This window comes from Dysidea avara, chromosome 4 (genome assembly GCF_963678975.1).
Source record: "Dysidea avara chromosome 4, odDysAvar1.4, whole genome shotgun sequence".
Classification (NCBI taxonomy): Eukaryota; Metazoa; Porifera; class Demospongiae; order Dictyoceratida; family Dysideidae; genus Dysidea; species Dysidea avara.
Genome location: NC_089275.1, coordinates 27867694 through 27880996, shown reverse-complemented (window position 1 = coordinate 27880996; position 13303 = coordinate 27867694). Strand labels below are relative to the sequence as shown.

General features: G+C 39.5%; 1 protein-coding gene across 1 annotated transcript in view; it reads right to left on the bottom strand.

Moving 5' to 3' along the window:
* Nucleotides 1-977: 977 nt before the first annotated feature.
* Nucleotides 978-13303, bottom strand: part of LOC136253723 (adhesion G protein-coupled receptor L2-like) — a 65555-nt gene continuing 53229 nt past the window's right edge. Inside the window, exons 28-30 of the mRNA XM_066046381.1 lie at nt 1459-1569; nt 1273-1392; nt 978-1210 (exon numbers count right to left, since the gene is read on the bottom strand). Coding sequence (XP_065902453.1) covers nt 1140-1210; nt 1273-1392; nt 1459-1569 — 302 coding nt within the window. The 3' untranslated portion in view covers nt 978-1139. The remainder of the gene's footprint in view (nt 1211-1272; nt 1393-1458; nt 1570-13303) is intronic.

Here is a 13303-nt window from a genome sequence, read left to right as displayed (position 1 = left end):
CCTTTTCTTGTTACACCTTATTTGCTATAAGTTATTGGTTAAGTTTGAGTCCTTGTAACTAGGTTAGGTAATCCTAATAAGGCTGCAGCACAAGTTGCTGTCAGACCTTCAGTGCTGGTCACTGTAAAGCGTTAATAATAATAATAAAATAATATTTTTTCTACAAAGCAACTTGCATTTCATTGAACTTGTTTTTGGACACTTAAGAAAAGCATACTACAGGGTAATTGTGACCAGTCCTGCAAAAATATGGCATGTAGACACACTATACATCCCATTACACAACAAGGCATACTGAAACAGAATATTTGCATTCTATCACTTGCATTATACAGCCAATGGAATGGGTAAGAGGTACTGAAGATTTCATGGCCATAAATAATAGCCTAATGGGATGAAAAATTATAAATATGGTCAAATCAACAAGGAATTTAGGGTCACCTCTCAGATTTTGACAAAACTTGGTGTGTTTATAGTACCTGTGGTGCTTATCACTCATGCAAAATTTTAGCTTCATATACCCCATACAGTCTCTGATTTATGACTACAATACTTCATGAAAAATTGGTCCATCTCTAGTTACAAAATTGACTGTAACTTTTCACTGTGTAAATACACTGTACTTTTAAACTCTGATGGAAGACTGATTGACCTTTCCACTAATCCCTGGATATTTACTTAATTATGTTCAAAAATACTTCATTGCAGAATGTCTAGAAATTGTCAGTACTGAAAAAGTTATCACTATCCTTGCAAGCAAACATATACATAGGAATTTGTATATGTTTGTTTGTATTCGTATATGTAAAGTATACTTGCCTCTTCAATGCTATGCATTCACCTGGTAGATCACATTTGGGTTAATTAGGGTGTTACTATTGTCAGGGGCACACATTAATATTATTATAACTGCTCTTGCACTTGTGACGACAGGCATAACTATTAGTAACGAAGTAAATATAATCCAAGTGCTTTATTTAAACATACCAATGTGCTATAGATATGAGCATTTCTGTTTGTGCAAACTACAACTAGCTAGAGTACTGTGCGCATGGACTAAAATAACAAGCTATAATGTAGCAGTAGCATAGGTACTGTTAGTTTGTGTGTGTATGTCTATAAACTATGATACATAGCAGTTACAAACTACTCTCTTCCTCATTTATAGGAGATGATGAATCATTCTTGAATCGTTCATCAACATCAGTAGCTGTAAGCACATAGTAGATAGGATGGAATACAACATGTCACTTTAGATATCTACAAACTCACTTGTAACAATTTGTTCTCCACTGATCCCTGGTGTAAAATGAGTTGGTGAAAACACATACTTGTTGTTAATAACTTCATCATCTGTGCATAGTGAAGTCATCCCAAATGCTTCATGGACAGCTAGATAAATTAATGTGTAGAAAAATATCTGGTATGTGAAATTACTAAGTAAATCTGGAAGCTCACTTGTGGCAATGCTATTAATTGGATAATTCTGTTGCGTTGACATCATATGATCATTGGCAACCACATCATCAGTAGTTGATCGCACTTTGATAGTGTCCAATTTGTCAACTACTACATCATAATTATAATTATGTAATTTACATCAGTCACAAGTGTTAGCTATACTAGTGAAATAATACATACTGCTATTACTGAAAAAGTGTGCTGTATCCACAAAATAAGGTTAAAACTTCACTGCATGCAAGGCAATATCATTTAAGGCTGCTCTATACTATGATTATATAAACCAGCCTATATATGTGACCCAGTCTGGGAAAACTGGTCTTATCGCCTATTTAAAAGTATTGAGAAATGTTGGTTTTAAGTATTTAGTGTGTTGTAGCTCGCCAATGTTTGAAGCTATGTGTACCAACTTTTCACACATTTTACAACAATTTCTTACCTTCCAGAGCATCCACTGTGCAAGTAGACAACAACTAAGTTTCCCACTATTTTAGATAGTTTTTAAACCGTAGTTGACTGTATCAGGTGAGCTCCAAAAGGGGAGAGAGGCAGGAGCCCAGAAGGAGAGAAAGAGGTTATTGGAAGGTGTGAAGAAGCAGGCTGTAAACAGCTATGATTTCATACTTAATTAACATTAATTGTGACTGGGCCTGTGATAATAGGGCATGTGGGCACATGATTTTTGCCTACTTTTTCAAACTTTCATCACTCATAACTTTTTGTACCATTATGCTAAGGCAATGCACTTTTGAGCATCTTGTAAGAATTCAATTGGCTTTATGATGCAAGTAACTGTGATAGACGCTACACGAAATACTTCGAATACAACAATTGTGTCACGTGTTACATATGCGCATGCGTATATTCTAATATGTTACATCTCCCTTGTTGTTTGAGTGTGCACTCATACGGTTACAACAAATTGTGCATTATGGTGTTTGCATATTAGAGTTCAATAATCTGTGTCGGTGTATCTTGATGGCTTCCGAATTGTTCTCTGTGATCTGCGAAGTTGTAAATGGGGTGATGGGTTACTGTCTTGTTCTGCTGGTATTTCCATCTCAGCAGTGTCATTGTAATCAGCAATACTGTCCTCATCCAGCCAGTTATCATAGCTCTGATTAGCTGTGTAGTGGTGAGATGCATCCAGACTGCGAGGTGCTGGTTTTAGATGGCGTCTGTTCCGACGGTACTTTTGTCCACTTGGAGTATTGACTATGTAGGAGCGAGGTCCATCTGCACTAATGGCAATAACTGTTGCTGGTTCCCATTTCCCTTTTGCTCTCATCATGACTGTGTCTCCTACTGTTAATGGTTTGAGAGTGGCTGTGTGGCGGTCATAGTAAATTTTTTGTCGTGTTTTCCTTTGTCTGAGTTCCTTACGAACAGTCTGTGGGTTGATGAGTTTAGGTTGCAGGAGTTTGGCAGTGGTTGGAAGTAGAGTCTTTGTCCTTCGGCCCATGAGCCTCTGTGCTGGTGATCCTAATGTATCGGAGATAGGTGTATTTCGATATTCAAGTAGAGCTAAGTATGGATCTCTTTTGCTTAGAATGGCTTTCTTAATAAGGTTCTTAGTTGTTTGGACAGCTTTCTCTGCCATGCCATTAGACTGTGGGTAGTGTGGACTTGATGTTAGGTGCTGGAATCCATAATCTTGTGCGAACTGCTTGAAAACGGCACTAGAAAATTGTGGACCGTTGTCTGTTATCAATTTGTCTGGGATTCCATGCCTGGAGAACTGTGATTTACAATGTGTAACAATGTGCTTACTGGTGGTTCCATTTTGGAGCAAATTCACTTCAATGAAACCCGAGTAATAATCAACCATAACTAGATACTTTTGGTTGTTGATTTCAAACAGGTCGGCACCAACCTGAGACCATGGCCTGGTTGGAATCTCATGCGATATCATTGGTTCCTTCATATTGTTTCGCTGGTGCGTACTACAGATATGGCAGTTTGCAACAATGTCTTGAATCTGGGCGGCCATCCCAGGCCAGAACATAACATCCCTTGCTCTTCTTTTGCATTTCTCCATCCCTAGATGTGAACTGTGAATATTGTGCAGCATCTCATGCCTCAAATTATTGGGAATTATGACTTTCTCACCTTTGAATATGATGTCATTGCAAATTGATAGTTCATCACGGTAGTTCCAGTAGGGTAAACAGTTTGCTGGCACTTCTTGCTTTGTCTCTGGCCAACCTGTGGCAATCACTGATGCTAGTTGTTGCAAGTGTGGGTCCTTTTTGGTTTCCTCTCTTAGTTGGTCTAGCTTTGTTTCGGAGATAGGCAAAGTTTGTAAAATGTTGATGTCAAATTTCTCTTCTATTGATTCTCCACATTCTGGTAGGAAAGCTTGTGATAGTGTGTCAGCTAATACAAGTTGCTTGCCTGGTCGGTAAGTAACGTTGAGTGAATACTTTTGTGTAGTCATTATCATCTTCTGTAGCCTTAATGGGGCTTGGTGGAGAGGTTTTCTTAGGATTGCTTCAAGTGGTTTGTGGTCGCTTTCTACCTCAACATCAGGCATGCCATAGATGTAGTCATGGAATTTTGTGCAGCCAAATACTATAGCGAGCATCTCTTTCTCAATCTGAGCATACCGTTGTTGAGTGTCTGTAAGGGCTCTTGAAGCATACGCTATAGGGTGGTCATTTTGGAGAAGGACAGCACCTAGACCCTTGGAGCTGGCATCAACTGAGAGTTTGACTGGTTGCCTGGGATTGAAGTATGCAAGAACAGGAGCACTGCTGGCTAGGCGTTTTAATGTCGAAAAGCTTTGTAGGTGTTCCGGATGCCACTGCCATTTTGCATCCTTTTCTAGCAGTGCTCTAAGAGGTTAGGAATGAATTTGGATAAGTATGTGATCATGCCAAGGAAACGTTGTAGGGCCTCTTTGCTTGTTGGAGGTGTCATATCATTAATCGCCTGTGTTTTCTTGGGGTCTGGCTTCAATCCATCTTTAGTCAGGACATGTCCCAGGTAAGTGATTTCTTGTTTCTTGAATTGGCACTTAGCTTTGTTCAATTTCAGGTTTCGTAGGCGAGCTCTGTCGAGGACTTTAATCAGCCCAGCATCATGCTCAGCCTCAGTTGCTCCCCATACAAGAATGTCGTCAACCACAACCTCCACGCCATCAATGTCTTCAAACATTTCTGTCATCACTTTTTGGAATACATCTTGTGCAGATGATAAGCCAAATGGAAGGCGTTTGAACATGTAGCGACCAAATGGGCTGTTGAATGTGCAGAGCTTGGCACTTTCTTGGTCAAGGCTGATTTGCCAATAGCCTGAACTGGCATCCAGAACTGAGAAGTAGGTGGCATTTGGCATCCGCGTAGTTACTTCTTCTATAGTTTGCATGGGGTAGTACTCCCGCTGAATGGCTTCATTAAGATTACGAGGGTCAATGCAGATACGTAAAGAGCCATTAGCTTTGATTATTGTCACCATGCTGTTCACCCAGCTTGTAGGTTCAGTGACCTTCTCTATTACGTCAAGGCTTTCCATACGTGCAAGCTCTTCTTGGATCTTTGGACGGAGTGTAATGGGCACACGGCGTGGTGGATGGATTACTGGTGTTTTTATTGGGTCAATCCTTATGTGGTAACGCACATCTGTGACACACCCCAGTCCCTCAAACACATCATAGTACTGTTCAAACAAATTAGCACGACTGTTACCAACAGTGTCTATGCGTTGTACAAGGTTCATTTCAATGCATGTAATGAGTCCTAGAATGTTTGGAACGTTGTGGTCCATGACTTCAAATTCGACAAGGTAATTCAGGTCTTTGTATTGGCATGGTATTTTAGCCTTGCCACAAGTGTGTAACTTATGGCCACCAAATGCTACTAGGCTAGCCGAGGATGGTTTGAGTGGGTCCTTGCACACTTGGTAATATAGCCACTGAGGTATCACATTGCATTGGGCGCCAGTGTCAATCTTGAAAGTGGTTTTCTGTTGGTTCATTAAGATAGTAACCGACCAGTCCTTTACTCCGTGAGCCTGTCCGAGTGTGCCGATAAACAGATCATCACTGTCAGGTGTCTCTCTTTGGATACTGTAGTTGTGTAGTGGTTGAGTTACCCTTGTGCGGCATACTTTGGCAAAATGGTTTCTTCGGCCACATTTTCGACATTCTGCTCCAAATGCAGGACAGATTTGTTGCTTGGTGTGCCAACCTCCACATCGGTCACAAGATACCTTTTGAACTTGTTTGCTCTGAGACCGTATTCCATGAATGGCAGGTAGACCATTAGTTTGGTCACCGGTGAACAGCTTCATTTGGGATGATGTCGTTTCATTTGCCCTACATATGTCAACTGCCTTCTGCAAAGTTAAATCAGGTTCTCTGAGGAGTCTGCTGCGTGTTTTGTCACAGTGTATGCCACACACTATTCTGTCTCTTATTAAGCTGTCCTTAAGATCTTTAAACTCGCATGTTTGGGCTTTGGTCTTGAGGTCTGTGACATACTGGTCGATTGTTTCTCCGTCATGTTGGTCGCGCGTATTGAACATATGTCTTTCCCACGTGATGTTTCTCCGCGGCACACAATATGCTTCGAATTTCTCCAGTATTTTTGCTGCTTTATTTTTGTCACTTCCATCTTCCCACGAGAACGTATTGTAGACTTCTAGAGCATCGGGTCCGACCACGTGTAGTAGAGTCGCAGCTTGGATTCCTTCGTCTTTCGAGCTGAGGCCACTGGCAAGTGAGAAGAGTTCGAAACGTTGTTTCCACTTCCTCCAAGCATCAGAAACGTTACTGCCATCCAAGTCTAGCGGATCAGGTGGCGTTAACTTGTCCATTCTGACACCATGTGATAGACGCTACACGAAATACTTCGAATACAACAATTGTGTCACGTGTTACATATGCGCATGCGTATATTCTAATATGTTACTAACAGAATGCAAATAGGCTGTTCCAATACTGAAATATGGCCTGTAGAGTGACAGGGTACAGCGAAAAAATCAACAGTGTGTAACAATTATGCAATCGAGATTAGCTAATAAAAAACGACTGTTTGCCACGCCTACGAGATAAACCGCTTGGGGTAATGCTTTGAAAATCGCTGTACAGATGGAGTTATCATCTTAGAAAGGCTCTTCAATGGTGTAGAAGAATCAGACTTAAAGCCACGGAGTTATAACACGAAATCCAACTTGGTGTAGCAAGTGCGAGATCGAGATACTCTAATAGAGCAGTCATCCTAATAGAGCAGTCACCCTGAACAGAATTCAAGAGATCAGTTAGAAATAAGTAACCTGTATCTCTAGAGATCAGCTACAAACAAATCACCCTGTAGAGAGTTCAGCTACAAACAATTCACCCTGTTCAGACATCAGTTAGAAGAAGTTTTCTTGTAGAGAGTTCAGTTACAAACAAATCACCCTGTTGAAAGATCAGCTAGAAGAAGTTACCTTGTAGATAGTTCAGCTACAAAAAATTCACCATGTACAGAGCTCAGTTAAAAGAGGTTTCCTTGTAGAGAGTTCAGCTACAAACAAATCACCCTGTAGAGAGATCAGTTAGAAGAAGTTACCTTGTAGATCGTTCAGCTACAAACAATTCACCCTGTAAAGAGATCAGCTAGAAGAAGTTACCTTGTAGAGAGTTCAGTTACAAAGAAACCATCATGTAGAGAATTCAGCCACAAACAAATCACGTTTAGAGAGTTCAGCTACAAACAAATCTCCCTGTAGAGAGATCAGCTAGAAGAAGTTTCCTTGTAGAGAGTTCTGCTACAAACAAATCACCCTGTAGAAAGATCAGCTAGAAGAAATCACCTTGTAGAGAGTTCAGCTTCAAAGAAACAATCATGTGAGAGTTCAGGTACAAACAAATTGTTCTGTAGAGAGATCAGCTAGAAGAAGTTACCTTGTAGAGAGTTCAGCTACAAAGAAACCATCATGTAGATAGTTCAGGTACAAACAAATCACCCTGTAGAAAGATCAGCTAGAAGAAATCACCTTGTAGAGAGTTCAGCTTCAAAGAAACAATCATGTGAGAGTTCAGGTACAAACAAATTGTTCTGTAGAGAGATCAGCTAGAAGAAGTTACCTTGTAGAGAGTTCAGCTACAAAGAAACCATCATGTAGATAGTTCAGGTACAAACAAATCACTCTGTAGAAAGATCAGCTATAGAAGAAATCACCTTGTAGAGAGTTCAGCTACAAAGAAACTATTATGTAGAGAGTTCAACTACAAACAAATCACCCTGTAGAAAGATCAGCTATAGAAGAAATCACCTTGTAGAGAGTTCAGCTACAAAGAAACCATCATGTAGAGAGTTCAGCTACAAACAAATCACCTGTAGGGAGTTAAGCTACAAGCAAATCTCCCTGTAGAGAGATCAGCTAGAAGAAGTCACCTTGCAAGGAGTTCAGTTACAAAGAAATAAACCATGTAGAGAGTTCAGCTGCAAACAAATCACCTGTAGAGAGTTCAGCTAGAAACAAGTTACCCTGTAGAGAGATCAGCTAGATACAAGTCACCTTGTAGAGAGTTCAGCTAGAAGAAGTCACATTGTAGAGAGTTCAGCTACAAAGAAACTACCATGTAGAGAGTTCAGCTGCAAACAAATCACCCTGTAGAGAGATCAGCTAGAAGAAGTTACCTTGTGAAGAGTTCAGCTACAAAGAAACTATCATGTAGAGAGTTCAGCTGCAAACAAATCACCTGTAGAGAGTTCAGCTAGAAACAAGTTACCCTGTAGAGAGATCAGCTAGATACAAGTCACCTTGTAGAGAGTTCAGCTAGAAGAAGTCACATTGTAGAGAGTTCAGCTACAAAGAAACTACCATGTAGAGAGTTCAGCTGCAAACAAATCACCCTGTAGAGAGATCAGCTAGAAGAAGTTACCTTGTGGAGAGTTCAGCTACAAAGAAACTATCATGTAGAGAGTTCAGCTGCAAACAAATCACCTGTAGAGAGTTCAGCTAGAAACAAGTTACCCTGTAGAGAGATCAGCTAGATACAAGTCACCTTGTAGAGAGTTCAGCTAGAAGAAGTCACATTGTAGAGAGTTCAGCTACAAAGAAACTACCATGTAGAGAGTTTAGCTGCAAACAAATCACCCTGTAGAGAGATCAGCTAGAAGAAGTTACCTTGTGGAGAGTTCAGCTACAAAGAAACTATCATGTAGAGAGTTCAGCTGCAAACAAATCACCTGTAGAGAGTTCAGCTAGAAACAAGTTACCCTGTAGAGAGATCAGCTAGATACAAGTCACCTTGTAGAGAGTTCAGCTACAAAGAAACTACCATGTAGAGAGTTCAGCTGCAAACAAATCACCCTGTAGAGAACTCAGCTACAAACAAATCGCCCTGTAGAAAGATTAGCTAGAAGAAGTTACCTTATAGGGAGTTCAGCTACGAACAGATCACCCTGTAGAGAGTTCAGTTACAAACAAATCACCCTGTAGAGAGTTCAGTTACAAAGAAACCACCATGTAGAGAGTTCAGCTGCAAAAAAAAGTGAATCACTCTGCAGAGAGTTCAGCTAGAAGAAGTCACCTTGTAGAGAGTTCAGCTGCAAATAAATCACCCTGTAGAGAATTCAGCTACAAACAAATCACCCTGTAGAAAGATCAGCTAGAAAAAGTTACCTTGTAGAGAGTTCAGCTACAAAGAAACCACCATGTAGAGAGTTCAGCTGCAAACAAATCACCTGTAGAGAGTTCAGCTAGAAACAAGTCACCCTGCAGAGAGTTCAGCTAGAAGAAGTCACATTGTAGAGAGTTCAGCTACAATGAAACTCCCATGTAGAGAGTTCAGCTGCAAACAAATCACCCTGTAGAGAACTCAGCTACAAACAAATATGCAGTGTAAAAAGATCAGCTAGAAGAAGTTACCTTGTAGAGAGTTCAGCTACAACGAAACCACCATGTAGAGAGTTCAGCTACAAACAAATCACCTGTAGAGAGTTCAGCTAGAAACAAGTCACCCTATAGAGAGATCAACTAGAAACAAGTCACCTTGTAGAGAGTTCAGCTAGAAGTCACATTGTAGAGAGTTCAGCTACAAAGAAACTACCATGTAGAGAGTTCAGCTGCAAACAAATCACCCTGTAGAAATTTCAGCTATGAACAGATCACCCTGTAGAGAGATCAGCTAGAAACAAGTCACCCTGTAGAGAGTTCAGCTAGAAGAAATTACCTTGTAGAAAGTTCAGCTACAAAGAAACCACCATTTAGAGAGTTCAGCTGCAAACAAATCACCCAGTAGAAAGTTCAGCTATGAACAGATCACCGTGTTGAGAGTTCAGTTAGAAACAAGGAATCCTGTAGAGAGATCACCTAGAAGTATCGCCTTGTAGAGAGTTCAGCTACAAACAAATCACCTTGTAGAGAGTTCAGCTATAAAGAAACCACCATGTAGAGAATTCAGCTGCAAACAAACACCCTGTAGAGAACTCAGCTACAAACAAATCGCCCTGTAGAAAGATCAGCTAGAAGAAGTTACCTTGTAGGGATTTCAGCTACAAACAAATCACCCTGTAGAGAGTTCAGCTACAAAGAAACCATTCTGTAAAGAGCTCAGCTGCAAACAAATCACCTGTACAGAATTCAGTTACAAACAAATCACCCTGTAGAGAGATCAGCTAGAAGAAATTACCTTGTAGATAGTTCAGCTACAAACAAATCATCCTGTAGAAAGATCAGTTAGAAGAAGTTACCTTGGAGAAAGTTCAGTTACAAAGAAACCATTTGGTAAAGAGCTCAGCTGCAAACAAATCACCTGTACAGAATTCAGCTACAAACAAATCACCCTGTAGAGAGATCAGCTAGAAGAAATTACCTTGTAGATAGTTCAGCTACAAACAAATCACCCTGTAGAAAGATCAGTTAGAAGAAGTTACCTTGGAGAAAGTTCAGCTATAAGAAGTTACCTTGTAGATAGTTCAGCTACAAACAAATCTCCCTGTAGAGAGATCAGCTAGAAGGAATTACCTTGTAGAGAGTTCAGCTACAAAGAAACCACCATGTAGAGAGTTCAGCTGCAAAGAAATCACCCTGTAGAAAATTCTGCCAGAAACAAATTGCCCTGTAGAAAGATCAGCTAGAAGAAGTTACCTTTTAGAGAGTTCAGCTACAAAGAAACCATTCTGTAAAGAACTCAGCTGCAAACAAATCACCTATACAGAATTCAGCTACAAACACATCACCCTGTAGAGAGATCAGCTAGAAGAAGTTACCTTGTAGATCGTTCAGCTACAAACTATTCACCCTGTAGAGAGAGCAATTAGAAGAAGTCACCTTGTAGAGTGTTCAGTTACAAAGAAATCACCATGGAGATTTCTGTAATCAATATATGTGACCGGATTTGCGAAAAGGGGTCTTCCACACACATCCAATTCCGTAAACGTTGGAGACCATAACTCAGTGTTCAAGTAACATATTAACCTGAAAATTTCACCATGTATTCAGCTATAGTGGTGCTCACCACTGCCCAAATTTCAAGGCAATATAGCTCTTTCCAATCTGAAGTTATCAATTGTCAAAGTTGGCAAATTGGATGTGTGTGGAAGACCCCTTTTCGCAAATCCGGTCACATATGTATTATATATATAATTTGTACATTTACTGATAAAATATTTAAAGTACATCTACTTCATCTTTTCTTCTTCCTGTGGTAAAGAAAAAAAACATAGGTTAAAAAGTCCCAAAACTGGCCATAGGCCGGCTTTGGGGTATACAAATATAAAAAGAAATGAAATCTAATCCAAAACAGCCAAGCTGTAAAAAAAGTGTGCGGCCCTCAGAAAGGCTATGGTGAAAAAAGATGTGAAATCCAAGGTGGCAGCCAAGAAATGGCTGTGATGGTAGGTTAATGGTAAAAATTTTAATAATGACAATTTAGGTACATTTTATGAAGCGGCACAAAAATTCACCTGAATTGTCGTTATTAAATTTTTTACCATTTACCTACCATCACAGCCATTTCTTGGCCGCCACCTTGGATTTCACATCTTTTTTCACCATAGCCTTTCTGAGGGCCGCACACTTTTTTTTACAGCTTTGCTGTTTTGGATTAGATTACCATTATGCCATTATTTTATAATATTAACACACTGATGTACAGACCTTGTCCAAATTGTCTTTCTTTCTTACTACAAACATTTCCTTCACCAGCTGATTCTACTTTTCGTGATTGCCAACTGTTTTTCAACAGTCAACTGAAAGCAAAGTCGATAGAACATGATTGCAACTGGCATTGCAGCAATTTGCTAAGGAAAACAACAGTTCTCTTGGCGATATATAGCGCATTGTAGCGTTTATCAACAAAAAATTATAACAGTTTGGCATCACGTGTTCTTCTGAGCATACACAGAGTATATGAGCCGCACGAGTGTCTTAATAAGTAATGAGTTACCAGGGGGTCCACTACTCCTAAAAATCTTGTACAAGATTTCAACTCATTGCGATTTAGGCCCCTATTTGGTGATTATTAGTTTGTCATCCACCGCCTGCATCCTTCTTAAGCTACCGCATAGTATAAAAATGTATTAAATAGAACCCAATCTATTCACATTAACATTTCCATTTGGAAACTCTACTGTATATGTTTCAACCACAGCATATTAAGTTCATACCAGAGCAGCAATGTTGTTGTTACGAAACTATCATGAATCATGGTAATGGTACAACATGAAATTAGTTAGGCTCTAGACAATTATGCTTTCAAAATAGCCTATTATGCTTTAGAGCAGTGCTCAAATATCTAGTCTATTATGCTCAAAATTATACTTTCAAAGTCAAGATTATGCTCTAGAGTTGACTGTTTTATTAGAGTATATCAGCCTTTCCTGACAGCTGTACTAGAGTAAGTGACTGCTCTATTAAAATATCCCGATCTTATTTCCACAAAGTGTGAATAATCAGCCAAGAAACAATAACAATGCACTATTTTTTGATATTAAATGCAGTATTAAGGTGTATTGTATTTGTTTTGCTGTATTTTTGGTGCACGCATTGTCCGTTTAATTAAAAATATTGAAAATCGTCCTGTTATGCTGGCATAATGTTTCATAATATTGCTAGCCCATTATGCTCAAAATTATGCTGACATAGTTGGCACAAGCCTAAAAGTAATGATTGTTTACTTTGAGGAACTGTAGTAATAGCGCACCAAAGTAACTTCTGTTTTCTGATTTCCAATTAAAAAGCACCACACATACCGAAAAAGTAATGACAAGTGATCAGCACTATATATCTTGAACAACCAGGAGTGAGATCATTCCCACTATAACCTAGTACACAGTACAAGGGGTTCAAAGCAAACAACAATCCGAATTAACATAATTTTTTCAATCTATGGTTGTGTTTGACAGAAATGAATAGTGGTATTGATTTGTTTTTGCATAAAGTTGCATAAAGCTTTTGATTATGATATGCCCTGGTAGTTGTTAAGAGTGGTGGCAATGGCAAGTACTGAGTGGGATCCTGTTCAGAAACTTGAAAAGCAGAATTAATATGAGTGTCTTCTACATTTCTCAAGTGATGGTCAATTCAATATTAGTATTGTAGCTTGTCAGTTATACTGACTCTATGATTCCTCCACCATGATTTGTTCAACACAAACTGTGAAGCATCGATCATTTCTAGGCTATGGAATATACCCACAGTGTGATGTGGCAGTTTCTTGGGCCGCACGCCACATTACCATGTGGTGTCTTGATTTTGATTCGTGAAAGTGCCGATATGCCTAAGTGATTTTCCACCATCTGGTCACAAATAACATGGAAATGAATATGAAAGATACAAGAGAACTAGTAACATACAAATCATGCAGCACTACTGTATTTGAGGGTGCTGTGCCACTAAAAATGTTTAT